Here is a 17580-nt window from a genome sequence, read left to right on the forward strand (position 1 = left end):
TTTCAAAGCCAATTAACATTTTAAAATGTTATTGCTTTTATAAACTATCAATAAACAAGAGATGGAATACTAAAAAGCAGGCAGAATTTTAAATAGCAGAATTTCAGGTATGTCAGAAGAGATGCCAATTTGGCTGGGATACCTCTGCTTCCCTCTGCCACAAAGAAACTAGAAGGCTGAGATATCTGTTCAGACTTGGGAAAATCTCTTGCAACTACATTGAAAATAAAGATCTTTTTAGACTTCTTAGACCTTAGAAATATACTAGTAGAAGTGCTAGTGTTGCTAACAGCAGCTAAATGAGAGGACTCGCAGCAAAATTCTAGTTTCTCAAAGCAAAACAGAGTTTGAACAGGAATGATTCACACTGCACAGCACATGTTTTGGCTGCCAGCCGAGTAGCAAATTGATTTCAATTCTTCCTCTAATTCTCTCTGTTGATTGGCCAGTAGTTATCAATGCACAGCCGGCACAACCAATGCACAGTGGCAGCAAATTCACATATTGCTAAAGTAGAAGAGGGTTAGGATAATTACTTTTACTTGCTTAGAAGGAACAATAGAGTGGCTTCCTTAAACTCTCACAGCACCTACCTGAGATGTAGGTAGGTGGAACTGCTGTAACTGCCTAAGAAAGGAGTGACAACCAGCCCCCTTAACTTGCACACATATGAAAAGGGCGGACAATTATTTTGGGCAGAGGGCCGCTTACCAAGTTTTGGTGAGCTGTCAAGGGCTGCAAGGGTAGCTCTTCCCCTTGACAGGTGCCCCACCCTCTGGTTACCATCTTGGGACTGGAAGTCTCACCCCTAACCCCTGATCTTTGCCACCGGCCCTGGTCCTGGACACTGGCGTGAGCCCTACACTCCTGCCCAGCTGTTGCTGCACGCCACATGCCCGCTTACTCTATCCCTTCCCCCTGCCTGCTGCCACTTTCACTGCTTCCCTCACTGAAGCTGCTGCTGCTCTTCTTCACCCCCTGCCCACTGCTTCAGCACCATGTAGTTCCCGGCTGCAGCACCAGGCTGCAGGAGCCAGCCCAGCCTGGCCCTGAGAACTGGGATGATCACCCATGGTCCTCCCCTGTCTTCCCACCTCCCTTCTTATTTGAATTTCCCTCGGGCACAGGGAGGAAGAAACGGCCCCAGGGGCCGAGGCCTGCTAGGCATGGGCTTCCAGCTGTGGGTAGGGGCGTCGGGGCTGGGCACGCCTTTCTCCTGCCAGTGGCTTCCCCTGGGTCCTACTGCCCCTGGGTCCTACTGCCCCTGGGTCCTGTCATCTTTGACAGGCAGCCAGGGGCAGATGAATATTAATTTTCTACATTTTTTAGGGGTCCTAGAATGGCCTGGTGGGCCACATCTGGTCTGCGAGCTGTATTCTGCCCACTTCAGACATATGATGTAATGATCATCGTCACATCATATCCTGAAGATAGAACCCAATTGCTTAATTAGTCAGAAATAATTCCCAGGCCCACTAACGCTTCAGAGTATTTCAGGATGATACCTGAAGGACAGAGAGAGGGATAGCATGTTGCCTACTAAGAAGGGCTGTCAAATGATTTAAAAATTTGATAGTGGTTAGTTGTGCAATTACAAAGATTGGTTGCAATTGATCACTATTTTAATCGCACGGCTAAAAACTCAAAATTATGCTCAGAAAAACTCAAAATTATGCAAAATTATGCAGGTACATTGTATGGTTGGGGTGTGTCTGTGGTGGGGGGGAATTTTTAAAGGTATGGGGGGATGTGTGTGTGTGGGGGGGGGGGGGTTTAGAGCCCAGGGAGGGGGGTTTCCTTACATGCCCTGGCAGGATGCAGGGTACTGTGGGTTATGTATGAGGGGCAGTAGCAGGGTTGCGGGGCCTGTAGTTTGGGAGTGAGGGGCAGACACACACACACACACAGATGCACCGAGTACCCAACAGGTAAGTCTGTGGATGGGGAGGGGTGGAGGGAGAGGGATGGGGCAAGGGAGTGCAGTTCAAGGCCTTCATGGGGTGAGGCAGGGGCAGGGGCTGGGTGAATGGGGCCTCAGGACCATGGCAGATTGTGGGACAGAGTCACGCAGGGGGGCACATTTTCTCACTGCTGCGCACAGCCCTGGGGGAGGCATAGGGGGCATGTGCCCCCTGGATTTGTGCACAGGACTGAGGTGTGCTGCCTGTACAGGCTGGGGCTGTGCATCCTGCTGCCTGTGCTCTGGGAGCTGTGCAACTCCAAGTTGTGCCTCCTGCCACTGGGCAGGCAGGGGATGAGCAGCAGCATGTGGCTTTCCAGGTAAAGGCAGCAGGGTGCAGAGCTCCAGCCCACAGTGAGCAGTCCACCTCTGCCCCCCACAAGAATCTGGGGAGCACATGTCCCCTATGCCTCCCCTGGGGGTGTATGCAGTGGTGGGGAGCTGTGCCCCTGGACAAGCCCCCTTGAGCTCGTCCCACAATCTGCCCCTACCCCTCTATGTGCCCCACCCCTTCCCTCACCATCATGGCTTCGATATACCCCCCATCCCTTTCCTCTCCCCTTGCCCTTCCCCTTCCACAGACTTGCTTCTCTACATGCTGCTGGGCTGCATTCCTGGTTGTGTGCAGGCTGCAATGTGGCTGCTCATGTACGTCTGTGTCTGGACACCACCCCCCTCCCTTTCCTGCTGCAACTATCTAGGGTGCTTTATGGTCCTCTGCACTGCCAGTGCTTCCTTGCTGGGTAGCCCAGAGGCAGTGGTGATGGCAGCAGAGTAGAGCCTGGGTGAAGGTTCCAAAACTATATGTGTGATTAATGTGCTAAAAAAAGTACTGCAAAAACCAATTAATGCCTCAACCATGCATATTAACGGTGATTAATTGAGAACCTTATTACTTAAACATTCATCAAAATTTGAGAAGAAGTCCAGACAACAAACTTATTAAAGAGTCTCACCGTAAGCTCCCATGGTGGATTTCAGCCAGGAGTCAGGCGAATCCTATGTAAGAACTCCAAATGAGGAAGAATGCTGTAAAAATCCTCAGAACTCCATAGAAGGCCTGGGAAGAGACCATCATCACTGTACACCTACAGTTTTGCAAGATCCTGGTTGTCTGCTTTTCTTCTGTGCATATCTTCTGTATTTCAAAATGTCAAGAGTGGACATGGTAGGTGTCTACATGAGACACTAACTGCACAGTAGCTTAATAATGGTGCGCAGTAGCATGTCAGGCAAAAATTGTGGTAATATGCTACTGCGCAGTAATATTAAGCTGCTGCGCAGTTAACATTCAAAAAAACCTGTGTGCCAGTGCTACTGCACAGTAGTGTGAGTTACTGTGCATTGATTCCGTACTTGGTTATCCAAGTACTAAGCGTAATGTGCAGTAACTATGGAGCATTAATGAATGTGTAGGTGTACCCAGTGTTTGTGAAAGGTGATGAATTAATTTTGTGTTGGACAAAGTGCAAACTTATGACAATGCAAGTTTTCACACTGCTGCGTCTCCATTTAAATTAAGTGTGAAGAGAATCTTCCTCTAGAACAGGGGTGGGCAAAATATGACCTGTGGGCCAGATCCAGTCCACCACACCATTCTATGCAGCCCATGGGGCCCCTTAAAAATTTAGAAAATTAATATTTATATGCTCCTGGCTGCCTGTCAAAGATAATAGGAGCGATGGCCAGTAGGACTTGGGAGAAGCTGGCAGGAGCCAGAAACAAGGCCGGCCCAGCCTGGCCCCCCCACCAACTGGAAGCCTCTGCCTGCCCCAGATTTGACTGCTTTCCTGCACAGCTACTCCAGCATCACATGGCCCTGGGCTGCATCAGCAGATGGTGGAGCTTGAGCAGCGCCAGTACTCCAGGGCCAGGAGCGGGGGGGTATTTGTGTGGGGGGATCGGGAGAGAGATAGTGTGTGTGTGTAGTGTTGGAGGCACTGTGTGGTGTGTGTGTGTGTGTAGGGAGGGAGGGAGAGAGTGTGTGTGTGTTCATAGGGTGAGTCCCACAAGCACACCCCACCATACACACAAGCCCACACACCCCAGTCACCCTCCCCCCCACACACAGCCCCCACAAACCCCAAACCCCACATATTCATACACACACCCCCACATGCTCCCACACACCACCCCTACTCCCCCAGACCTATCCCCCCACATAACCCCCGCACATATCCACACCCTTCACCACACCTGACATACCTATACTCACCCCTCATGCCCTCCACTCCCTCCCACAGTATACAGGAGTAAGGCTACATTTTACGCTATTGTGCAATCGCCTCTATGTACACTACACAAACACATGTAAATCAGGACAAAAATATATTTTTTAATCAAATTAATTAATTTGTAGATGTTTGCTTTTTAGAATATAATTTGGTGTTTTTCTGGCTTTGAGATGGCAAAACCCCTTGCTGAAAGAAGTATTCTTGGCAGCAAGGGGAGGGACTTCTGGTGGCAAAGGTCAGTGTTTAGGGAGCGGGACTTCCAGTCCCAAGATGGCGAATATGGGGCGGGGCACCTGTCAGGGGTGGGGCTACCCATGTGGCCCTCAACAGCTTGCCAAAACTTGGTAAGTGGCCCTCTACCTGAAATAATTGCCCACTCCTACTCCAGAGTTTTAAAAGGATAGTTCCACCTCCAAGTTGCATTAAGTCTTTGAGTCTGTACCAAGGCTTCCAATGAAGTTGCCAACTTAGATGGGTGAAATGATCACAAGCCAGTCCATATTTGCATACTGCCATATTCTTGTTGATTTCTTTCTAACAGTTTCTAAAAGTTCTTTTAAAGTTACCTTTGAATCTTTTTGAATGAAGGTCTGGATGGGGTGGATACAGTAAATGTGTTTAGAACATGAATATGAGCAACAAGTCCTCCTTTTAAAAATAACTTGAAAATGCTCATAGTAGACTAATAGTATTTTGTAATGAATAAACAGATGCACAAGAGAATGAGCATATAAAATGTCTCTCCCTTTCTTGAATCCCCATACAAATGCTAAATTAAGTTCCACTCAAGTGCATGTACTGTATCTTGTGACATTACTACTTTTACAAGCTAACTGGAAAAAGCCCCATGCTACTAATTCTCCGCAGGCCTCAGAGCTATGCAAGAGAAGGACCTCAATGTCCTTATGGTAGATCACAATCTCAGCATGAGTCAGCAGTATGATATTGCTGCAAAAAAACCCCAAATACAATTTTATGTTATAATAAAAGAAATATTGTATGCAAGACATTGAAGGTGATAGTGTGGCTGTTTGAGGGATTGCTTAGGCCTCAGATGGAATCTGTGTCCTGTTCTGGGCACCATATTTTAAGAAGGATAGAGAAACTGGAAAGGCTAAAGAAGCAAGTAACAAATATGATAAAAGGGTGGAATGCCAGCTGTTATAAGAATAGTTTAGGAATAGTTATTCTGCACAAATACAGAATGGGAGATAATTGGTTAGCAGTAATACTGCTGAGAAGGACCTATGGCTTTGGTGGAATGCAGACTCAACATGCATCAGCAATGTGATGCAGTTGCCAAAAAAGCAAATATAATTTTGGGTTGCATTAATACAATTACTGGTGTAAAAGAGATACTGGATACTGACTCCAGTTGGAAATCTGTCAGCAATGAGATGCAGAATAGCTGCAATATAGATTGGAAAAAAGTGTTGGTGCGATCATGCATCCTTGCTTGTCTCCAGTTCTAATGGTGAAGGGCTCTGCTTCAGAGCCATTGCTTAGGATAGTAGTCATATCATCATGAAGAAGCCTGATAACGGTAACAAATTTTGGCAGGCATCCAAATTTCCTTAGGCTCTTCCATAGAGCCTCTCTGGTTGAATCAAAGGCCTTATTAAGGGCAATGAAAGCCATCTAAAGACTTCTGTTGCTTGCAGCACTTCTACAGCTGTCTAGCAACAATGTTTATGTCCATTGTACCTCCACGTGGCCACATTGTAACTCAGGGAGTATTTTTCTTGATTAGTGGAGTGGGTTTGAGGAGAATGAAGGCAAGGATCTTTCTAGCTAGGGACAGGAGTGTAATGCCATGGTAATTGCTGCAATTTGATCTATTTTCTTTCATAAATTTGGTTATGATCTTGGCATCTGTCAAGTCATTGGGAATCTTTTCATGTTTTCAGAATAATATCAGGTAGTTGGTGATGGAATTATTATAAACTTCAGCTGGAATTCCATTAGAACCATGTGGTTTGTTGTTGTTCATCTGCTTAAGGCCTCTTGATAGGCAGGTGGTTCTGCAAGGTAGTCCTTAATGGGGTGTTGTGAAATGGCTTTGGTATTATGATCAACATAAGAATCTCAGTTCAGAAGCTTTGGAAGTATTCCTTCCACCATGGTAAGAAGGAATTGGTGGCAGAGCTGTCTTTAAGGAGTACTGTTCCATTGTTGTACCTCAGAGGGATAGCTCTTTGTGTACTTGGCCCATAGATAGCTTCGGTTGTGCTGAAAAAATTACGCATATCATAACATTTGGATTTGTTTTCCTTTATTCTCCCACCATTTGTTCTTTTGCTCTCAAATTTTCTTCTGGGTCCTGTCTTTAATGGGGCAATATGTGTCTTGACTCTGTTTTGAGTTGAAAGCATTCTGCCAACAAAACTATCTTTTTTGGGGACAGATGACAGGCTTGGTCAAGTTTAGAATAGTTTTTCCTGTTTCATTATTTGCATCAAGGGTCAGGTTGTATCCACTGATAACTGTTGTCTGTTGGTCAGTGAAAGAAAGGTTGTAAGATGCCAATTGGATATCCTGACATCTGAGTAACAATCTTGGTCTTGATAGCAAAACTAAAATTTTCCCTGTGGATGTTTCTCTCTTTTTCAGCTTTTCCTTTCCAAAAGAAGGTGTGAGCTGCCCCTCCCTTGCATGTTTGGTCTTATTGGGTACATCCACACATGCAAGCATGCATGTTTGCAGCAGCTCAAATAGAAGCAGTGCAAATTTGAGCCAGGGCTTTTTGCCTCAGCACACGTGCTCAGACATGCACTTTGTTGTGGAGCAAATTATGCCACTTGGGGCAAAATAACCCTGCCTGGCTCCTTCCAGATCTTCAGCCAGGGGGAGCTAGAGCCTGGGGCCAACACCTTTGCTGTCCCGGGCAGTATAAAAAGCTGCCCTGTCCTGGCCCCAGCAGTACAAAAACCTGCCCTGGCCAGCAGCTTAGGGTTACTTGATCTCAGGAGCTTCTGGGGCCCAGACAAACTGAGGTAGCATCCCAAATTCACTTTTTAAAATACCTCAAAATACACATTCTTCCACAATTAGAACAAAAGAGAGAGAGAAAGGGGGACTGATCAAATGGGCAATGTTTTAGTGTTATATTTACAAGGTTAAATAAATTTGGAAACCTATCAGTGTCTCTAGCATCATAATAAAATAAATCCTAAATATCTAAATATTTTAATATTTGTTTTAGGTTTCCTTATCACATGGTAGGTGTATGTTGGGGGGGATGTGGGGTTTGCATGAGGGGTAGGAAGTGGGGTAGGGGAATGTGGGTGGGGGTGGAGGGATGTGGGGGGATGTGAGTCACTGTGTGGGTAGGTGTGGGGGCTGCTTAGAAGGGATGGGTCCCCTGCATGAACATTGCATGCCCCCGGTTGCTTGTGGGGCATGGCAGCGCTGGCGGCAGTGAGAGTGTGGTGGCAGTGGGAAGCAGGGAGCTCCCACAGATGCCGCCAGCACTGTCAGTAGTGGGGTGAGGGGTGGTGAGCGGTGAGCACCCACAAACACCACTGGCAGTGACAACGGTGGTCAGCGGAGATCACTGACTGCCTGCAGACACCACTGGCAGTGCAGGGTGGCAAGCAGCAACCACCTACAGGCACCACCAACAGTATTGGCGGCACCTTTTGTCAGGGGATGAACTGCCATGCTCCGGGAGTGCACGTGCACCCCCCACACATCACCAATGGTCCCCTGTCCACACAAGGCAGAGCCCCCCCACAGCACATGGACTACACTCTCTGCAGGGTCCCAGGTCCCCCCAGGAGTGACAGCTCCCCCCTCCCTGCTGGTCTCCAGCCCCCTGCTCATTCTCCTGTTCATTTCTAGCCGCTGGAGGCTGGAGATGAGCAGGAGAACAAGCAGGAGGCTGGAGAAAAAAGGCTCATTCCTCCCAGCCCCATTGGTTCTCCCAGCTCCCCATTCATTCCTCTGCTCCCCATTTATTCCTCCCATCCTGTTCATTCCTCCTGCCCCCTTTTCATTCCCCCGCTCCCTGTTAATTCTCCCCACTCCCCATTTATTCTCCTATTCCCCATTTATTTCCCTGCTCCCCACTCATTCCCCCTGCCCCCTGTTCATTCTCCCTGTCCTGTTCATCCCCCCTACCCTCTGCTCATTCTCCCAGCTCCCCACTTGCTCTTCCGGCCCACCTCACACACTCACCAGCAGTAGCAGAGAATGAGCAGGAGGCTGGAGAGAGCAAGGGAGTTCTCCAGCTTATCTCCAGGGGATTGTCTCCAGTCTTCTGCTCATCTGTAACCCCCTGCTCTTTCCCCTGCTTGTGTCCAGCCTTGGGATGGAGCAGGAGGCTGAGACTGCCCCTGGAGACATTCCTCTGCTGCCTCCAGCCCCCTGCTCCTTCCCCTGCTTGTCTCCAGCCACAGAAAGCTGGAAACAGCAGTGGAAGAAGCAGGGGGTTGGAGACAGCCCAGGAGACATTCCCTGCTGTCTGCAGCCTCCTGCTTCTTCCCCTGATCCACTGAGGCTGAAGACAAGCATGGGAAGGAGCAGGGGGCTGGAGACAGCCCTGGAGACATTTCCCTGCTGCCTCCAGCCTTAGGAGAGTAGGGAACAGTAGGGGAATGCTTCCGAGGCTGTCTCCAGCCCCCTGCTCATTCCCCTGCTGTCTCCAGCCTCCCAAGGTCCCTTCCCCCCTCCTCCAGCCCCTCAACCCCCTGCTTACCTGGCAAAATCCGGGTCTGGGTCTGGGTCCCTGCAGCTTGCACCACTGCCAGCAGTGTACCTCAGGAGTGGGGCAAGGGCCAATCATAGTGACACTCTGGCACTCTGCCAGAGCATCTCTGGAGGACTGAGGCTCCAGTTTTTTCCCTTGGGGTTTTGTTTGAGCCCTGGATATCCAGGGGTCTAATTTTCTCAAAGGGGTTTGAGATGGGGCAAGAGGCATGAGTGCACTCATCTGGATGTGCAGCAGTATCTATATCAAATTGTATAAGTCTCTGGCCACTAGTGCTGTGCAAAATGGGCCCTATTTGATTTGAATTTGAATTTGGCCTGAATAAGGGATAGTGATTGAATTTCTTGATTCGGATCACTGTCCTCAATTCGATTTGGCTGAATCTAAATCTGAAGATTCGATGCTGATTCAGCGAATCAGTGATTCAGATATAGATACAGCTTTAAATGTTTTTTCTACATACCTCGAGGTACCAGGTGCAGCTTGCAAATGCTGTGATGGTGGGGTGGATGGAGTGTCCTACAGGAGCACAGGGCCCCCCCCACCCCGCATGCTCAACGGTGATCCTAGAAGTGGACTGGAATAGATGGTCCACTTTTGGGTCTGCCGGGGAGCATGCAGGGGGGCCGCCCGCACCCCCCTGGCTCAGTGATCGGCCACAGGAGACCCTGGGTGCCCCCCCTGACCCAGGAGGCACCAGTTGCTGAGCTGGAGGGGCCCCCCTGTGCACTCTCTGGCAGACCCAGAAGTGCTTCTGGCCCACTTCCAGGTCTGCTGCCCCAGCATCTCAGCATTCACGAGCTACCTGCTGCCTGGAGGTATGCAGAAAAAAATTTAAAGCTGTGTCTATGTCTGAACTGTGGAATCTGTCTGAATTGATTCAGAGAGTTCTGATTTGATTTGGAGAGATTAAATAGTCCTCGGATTCAATTCAGATTTGGAAATTCACCCATAGAATGGGGCCGAATCTCTGCCAAATCGAATCAAGGACCAAAGCTTCACACAGCCCTACTGTCCACCATGCTGTTTAGTTACTGTTAGTGGTGTCCATCAGGGTATGGATATTCCAGGTTGCAAACTTCATTTCTTGATTTGGACCATGTATATCTCACCAGATGCAGTTTTCCAGTCAGATGAAATGAGACAGACTTTGTTTGGGACACCTTTTCTAGCTCCCTCCCCATATGGGGTGAACAGAAAGGATTGTCATTAGGCCTATTCAATCATGATTGCAGCTGCCAAATTGAGTACCTGTCCCTGTTCTATGTACAAAATGAACATCATTGCTTCCATGTAGGTCTGTGACTAGGGGCTTCCAGTAATCACTTGCATCTGCCCCCATTGCTACTTACCCATCACCATATGACTTGCTTTTGATGGAAGGCACCAGAGTGTTTCTTTGTTTAATATGAGGATGCCATTTTGTATCAGCAATGACATGATACTTAGCAAGAAAGAAACCTTTATCCAATGGCAAGGAAAACCTAGATGACCAGAGGTTTTTGTTTCAGTGTAGTCTTCATCTGCTTTTTGCCTCTCCCTAGGTGAGAAAAAAGGGAGGGTAGGGTACCTTAGCACAGTGTAGGATGCGAGTCATCATCAGGAGGCATGACAGCTGCCCCTGGGGCACTGGTCCTGTTACAAGGTGGATAGATGAGAGGGACAAAGGGAAAAAGCTGTGACTGTACTTTGGTGCTGCTTAGGAATATTGTATGCTGTTATTGGCACCTCATTTTAAGAATGATATAGAAAAATTGGAAAGTATCCAGAGGCAAGTGACAACGATCATAAAAGAGTTGGAATGCAAGCTGTACAAGGAAAGGTTGAGAGAACTACATATATTTAGCTTGGAGAAAAGGAGATTAAGGGAGGGGACATGATGGCAGTCTTCGAATATTTGGAAGACTGCCATAAATAAGAGGGAGAACAACTGTTCTCCCTTGTTGCAAAGGGCAGGATGTGAAGTAATATTTATAAACTGCAGCAAAGTAGATTTACATGAAGTCTCAGAAAAAAAAGTGTCAGAATGGTAGGACAGTAGAACAAGCCACTCAGGAACTTGTGGAGTCTCCTTCACTGGAAATTGTCAAGAAGCTGGATTTGCATTTTTCTGGGATAGTATAGGAATGGCACTATACTAGGTCCCTGCTGCTGTGAAAGGATATATTTCCTACGAGAGGAAAGCTGATAGAGCATTTTAGTCTTTCCTTTCCAGAAGATGTGTTTAAACCAGAAAGAAGTTTGTGATGTCTATCCCACTGCAACATGATTGTTTCATTATTGTTTTGCCTTTTAAATCAGGATTTAGTTCTTAAGGGTTGTTGTACACAACAGAGCTTTCCAATTTCTTAGCAGTCAGCAGCTGCATGCCCCACGGGTTGCACAAGCAGGGGTTGCATCAGCATGGGCTACATGCCTTTCAGGTGCTTCCCTGCTGCACGGGGCAGGTGGGCAGTCTCACCCCCTCACTCTGCTGCACCAGGCACTCTCCCTCTCACTGCACTGGGCACTCCTGTACAGTGCAATGTGGGCACTTCTCTTCCCCCCCACCCTTGCACCAGACACACAGGTGCTGTTGCCCCAGCCTCACCTTTAGCTCCCTGGGCATGGGCTCCTTTGTTGTGCAGCACTGTGCCATGCCACACTGCACTAGCACCCCACAACAGTGCAGTGCTGCTCCACCCTGCCCTCTGGGGTTGGGCAGGAAGCAGAAGCCAGAGGGAGGGACAGCCTGAAGCCTCTGTCTGCTGCTGCAGCCAAAATGATATGGGTAGTAGTGGCTGGGTGGGAGCCTGAGGCCTGAGCCCTCCCTGGATGCAGGTGGGCTTACTGTTGGACAGCCCTGACATACAGAATAAATCTTTAGAGCCACATACAAATGTTGCCTAATTAAGATACCTGTATTATTTCACTGAAGACAGATGTCCCTTTTATTCACTTGGCTTTGTTACTTGTGTAATTTCTCACGGTTCAAGCCAATATTGGATTGGACCATGAGTTTCTCTTTATGTTGTGGAAAGCCCTAAAATGGGCCTTTGCATGTTTAAACGTCTCGAGTAACAGTTATCAAGACAATGTGAAGTTGAAGTGTTTAGTTCTAATATTACATTTTGATGCAGCATGTTACTAGAAGCTAAACTGTTTAAGGGAACACCAATAGGTATTTGATACTAGCAAACAGTTCCATTTTAAAATAATCCCTAAAACAAAATCTGGTGAAGTTTAGGCAATACCTAGAGGGGTGGGGAAACAAAAGAAATAATTATGTTGCTAAAAGTGCTACAAAATGTTAGGCAATTTTATTCTGGAGCATGTAAAAAGCACATAATATATAACATTGCTTTTCTTTTAGATGCTGCAAAACAATGTAATATCTTAGAGCCTCAATGACTTGATACTTCGCTATACTTTCTTTTCAGTGTTACCAGTCAATAACACATTCCAATTTTTTAAAGTGCATGACATAAAATAAAAAAAAATCTCTGGGAAGATTCTTATGGTGCATAATTTTAGTTTTTTAAAAGTACATGCTTACATTTTCATCCCTGATGGATTTCTTTTTACTATTTCAGAGCAATGAACATAGGGCTATTTCTATCACTGCCAGCATGTTTGCAGCGATGCTTGTCAACATCCACCAGAGAGCAGGGCAGCTCCAATACCCACATCTTTTATGCTGTGGAAATCGATGGAGACAGCAACACAGCCAGCTCCTTGGCCAAACAACATGGATTGCAGTTCATTTCAAAGGTCAGCGCATATTTAAACTTGCTTCATTACTCCCACCTTTATGCTTGAGATTTTCATTTTTTTAAAATCAGTTTACCTAGAGGTTCCTTTAGAGACAGAAAAATGAAAGTGCTGAGTCCTATTTTCATTTGGGGATATCAAGCTTTTTATCAAATTATAGAGGTGGCGTTTCAGAATATTTCATATCTGATCAGAAAGAAAATCCAAAAATAATTTTCTCTTTATTCAGGAGTCTTTCAGGCAGTGGGACTGTTTTATTTATTACTTAATATTGTGCTCTAGTCAATCATTTTGAATTCAGACAGGAAAATAGAATTTTTATTTTTAAAAGAAAAAATACTAAGGAAAAATACTATTGGAATAGAGTATATTTTCTTTTTAGAAATAAAAAATGTCTTGGATCCTTCTCTGCTAAACGTTTATTGTTTGTTAACCACACACCATTAAAATGAGGTAGTACATTAAACAAAGCATCTTACATTAGTTAATTACAGGCACTGTAACTCCAGAGCATTTGTACAACATATATCTTTCAGCTTTCAGAATCTTGACCATCTAATACAATCAGGAACACTTCCATTTTTCTTTAAACCAAGGTATCTCTGCATATGTTGTGTGTATATGCTTGTAAAATACAGATTGCATTGCACACATTGCATTTAATTTAATCTTGCTATTTTTATATAGCTTTGCATATTAGCTAAATATAATTACATGTATATATACTATATGTATATTAGCCAAATATAACATAATAAATGCACTTATCCAAAAGAGTTGCAGTTACTGTAATATATATTTGTATATATACACAGCAGAATAGGTAATAAGAATACACATTTTGGTGATACAGTTTTGGATTTTCACTGTTTCTCATATAGAAAAATCTGATGCCAATAAGAACAGATTACAAATAAAAATGTAACCTTGTAACAGTCTGCATTTTTGTAGCACCTCTCACTGAATGATCTGATGATGAAAACATTTAGCAGATCTTAATGAATTAAACCTTTCAACAATCCTGTTGTTATTACCTCTACTTTTCAGGCACAAAAAGCCAAGGCAAAAGTTAAGTGTTTTCTTTGTCCAAAATTGGATCCATTCAGGAAAGCCTGGCCCAATGGGGGACAGAATTCAGATTTCTTGATTTTTCCCATCCTGTGCTTTAGCTATGTGATCCAACAAGAAAACTTATTGTAGGGATGGTTGCATCTCATATGCGATCTCAACAACAGTTACCTTTGAGCCCATTTGTGGGTACTATCAATGGGTTTTGTGGGGAGGTGTGTTCAGTTCTCTTCTAGGAAAAGGGTGATGGCTGTGACATTACCTTTATAATATTTATAGTATGGTAATGATTGTAGACACTATTGTTTGCAATGAATATATATATATATATATAACTATATAAAATAAAATAGTTCCGTACTACTAATACTATTACAGGTTTTTTGTTTTTTGTTCTTTTTTAATTAAGGGATGGTTTCAAGGAGGGATGTGGAGAAGGGGGCAAATGGGTTTGAGGAAATCTCTTGCAGTTCTAACTGTGATGTAGAGGAATGTGGGGTAAGAGGACGAGATGATCATTTTCCTTCTTCCCCATGAACTGGCCCAAATAGTATGCTGATCATACTCTTTATGGTATGTCAGATTGGGACACATTATATTTGCAGTTAGGTTTTTGGAGTCTGTAGCAAAGAATGTCAAACTAGCTTTGCTAGATTTCATATTTTATTCCAACAAATCCCTTTTTTAATATGAAGAGAGTATATAAGAAAAGCAAGAAGGTGAACATGAAATGCTAAAGAAATAGGAGGGTTTTATTTTCCCTTGTCTCTGCATTTCTGGCTTACGACCTGTTGTATAAGCAGCAACTACCTTTCTTAGCATTCTCTTTTCAAATATGAAGAAGTCTCTGTGGTATTTAAAGCTTATGGTTTTTAAGCTATGAGGAGCACTGGTGCAGTCTTTAAAGATTCAAATATGATTAGCTTAATATTTTTCCAACTTCTTGTTGGCTTGTAATAAGCTTACAGTGTGTGCTCTGTGATGAGACTAGATGATGGTAAAACATGTATTTGAAAAAGAAATGTCAAAAGGAGCTTGGAAAACCTTGCTGTAGCTAATGCCTGGATGATATTGTAGTTAGTGGTGCATTAGTAGTTGTAGTGTTCTTGTTCTAGGTCCTAATATAACAAAGCATTAAAACCTGCTTAAATCTCCCTTCCCCTACCCCCCAACCCCCATTTAGAAAAACACAAAAGCTTGTGTCTAAGGAGGTGGGATTTAAGCATATGCTTAAGATTGAGCATGTCCTACAGTGCTTTACTAGCTGAAGCAGGGGGTGAGGGGAGGAGAGGAAAGCTATGAAATTGGCCTCCTAGTTAAAATGTAGTTGTGTATAAGAATAACTTCAACAAATGAAACTGGTGTCTTATAAATAAGCTACTGTAACAACAGGAAATAGCCTGTTATAGAAGTGGTAATTTTGTGTAACTATGACATCTTTACTTGAGCATGTAAGTTGCAATTCACAGTTTCAGTTTAAAAGCATAACCTCCCTTTGGCATAAATGTGTACATGCTTACTATGATATACTGAATAAAGAGAGTGAGTTAACTGTGTTACTTTGGAGTGCTTCCTCTCATTAAATGTCGTTAGTTATTAATATGTAAATGCTTAGCAGCACAGTAGGAAAATTGTAACTACCTATGAAAAAGGCTACCAATGAGATGCTAAACTGTAATGCACTTGTTCAAAGTGTAATTCTCAAATGACATTTATTATATTAAACCCAAAGCATAACACTCAATTTCTGTTTTTAAAGATACTTTCACATTTTCAAATTGTGTAACTTTAATTTAAAAATAAAAACAGCATGTCTGAGAAATGCTTTATAAAACTCAAAATATTATAATTTCTCTAGTAGCTAAAAGTGTTAGCATAAAGTTCCTGTAATTAAAACGATCCCTACACTCTGTGAAGATACTCCTAGAGCCCTGTGTAGGAGATTTTCACAGTTCCAATGTATCCAAAATATTTTGCAAAACATTACTCACTTTTGTTGTAAGTTTTACATATTAAGGAGCTATCACTGCATTCTATAAATATTTAAGTTGGTTACTAATATTAAAGATGCACACTTCAGAGGTATGCTTGAAAATTAAGTGTATGTAGGATTCTTTTGTGCCATTCCATTTGAGTTCAGTCCTTTCTCTCTTTCTCATCTTCTTTTTTATGATTGTAATGTAGAAGGTAGGTAGCTGTGGGTGTTTTTCTCTGACTTGCTTTTTACAGAAAGGACCTTTTATTGCTGTGTCAAGTTGCAGGAATTGAGGGCATAGTGAGAGTAGCTGTAACTTCACTTTTTGTTTCCATCCTTGAGATTTAAAGTAAAGCTGGGCAGAGGCTACAGACTCTCAACTGACTGTTTCAAAGGGGAGAAAAGTAAAAAGAAAAAATCTTTTAAAATAAGGTAGATACACTAGCTGTGGCTCAGCAAAAACAATATCTTTTAATTGAGTTATATAGGGCATATTCTGTCTTCACTGAATGCAACAGCAAAACTCCTGGGGCATGTTCTAACAAGTGTGCATGTGTGGTTTGAGGTACTTCAAACCACACATAGCACATGTACACCCATTTGCCACACTAATTTGCAGTGTGGTGGGTGTGGTGGGGGGTTGGGTTTGACAAAGGGAGATCCTGGTGTAAAAAAAAAAAATGCTGCTAAAAAAGCAGTGTGCCACATACATGGCAGCAAAGTACACCATCAGAAAGGGAGCCTGCCTGGCCAGAGCCATGTTCTGGCTGCTGGCCAGGCTCTGAGTGGTCAGCTTGGTCCTGCTGCTGTCCTGGAGGCCTCCCCTACCTCACCCAGAGCTCTGCACTGGAGCATGCATGCAGAGATGTGCCTGGGCACAGATAGCAGCGGCACAAATATGTGCTGCTGCTATTTGTTCTGTGAGGAACGTGCACTCCTGTACATGCATGCTTATTGGGTTGCACCCCTGTTGACTTTCATGGGAGCATGTGGCACAAGGTATAGGAGGATCTTTTTTTTTTCCTGTCCAGATATACTCAGTTCACTGTCTGGGAAATTAGTAATTAGTTATGAGTAGACCCATGCCAAACATTCATAATGAAACCTTGAAGCCAAGTGACAATCACATTTCTGTATTAAACTTCAAGCTCTCCAATGGGTTGTATTTTATATTTCCTACTGGCGATTGTACTTCATCTTTTTGTATGATGGGGACACCAAAATGTGGGGATTCTGGGAGAGGTTTGCTCCAAAACAACATATCCTGTTGTTACCTACAGAAGAGGGATCTGTTGTGAAGTAGCTTTCAGTCATTAACTACCCTGAGACTCTTTTAACCAAATCCCTGAATACTTGATGCTTTTGTGACAGATCAGATTAAACAAACCTGTTTTGTTGGGAGGTATTTTGGTGTTCTAAGAGATTTGTGCTTTGAAACTCAAAGTGAAAGTAGGACAGTTGGGAAGTAGTGTAACTCAAACTTGCTAAAAACAAAAATGGAATATGGTGTATTTCCATAAAGATATTTTTCCCTTGCTTTTAAAAAACAAAAACCTGTATGTCTGTGATGTATTAACTTCCTAACACAGCTGAGTTTCATCATTGTAGAACATCTGTTTTGTTTCTGTTACTCTATTAAAAGTGCTGATATATTTGTCAGTAAACTATTCCACGCATCAGTGTGGTATGGAGATACAGAGTATTCAGATTAATTTTGATATCACAAAAAAAGTCCTATCTACTTCAGGACACAGTTAATCCATACGTATGTTGGGATATTGGAACTTAATATTTACAGTATTTTATAATGAAGATTCACAGCTATAACATTATCATTTTTACAAAGCAACCCCCCCCCCCCAAGATACTGGAAAAAGTCAGTAAA

At 44.1% G+C, this 17580-nt stretch overlaps 1 protein-coding gene across 1 annotated transcript in view; it reads left to right on the forward strand.

Annotated features, from left to right (window-relative positions):
- Positions 1-17580, forward strand: part of LOC149872951 (uncharacterized) — a 550350-nt gene that overhangs the window by 90145 nt on the left and 442625 nt on the right. The window contains exon 3 of the mRNA XM_090037132.1: positions 12475-12652. Within this exon, the coding sequence (XP_089893258.1) occupies positions 12475-12652 (178 nt within the window). The remainder of the gene's footprint in view (positions 1-12474; positions 12653-17580) is intronic.

This window comes from Crocodylus siamensis, chromosome 1 (genome assembly GCF_052110815.1).
Source record: "Crocodylus siamensis isolate JL-2025a chromosome 1, ASM5211081v1, whole genome shotgun sequence".
Lineage (NCBI taxonomy): Eukaryota > Metazoa > Chordata > Crocodylia > Crocodylidae > Crocodylus > Crocodylus siamensis.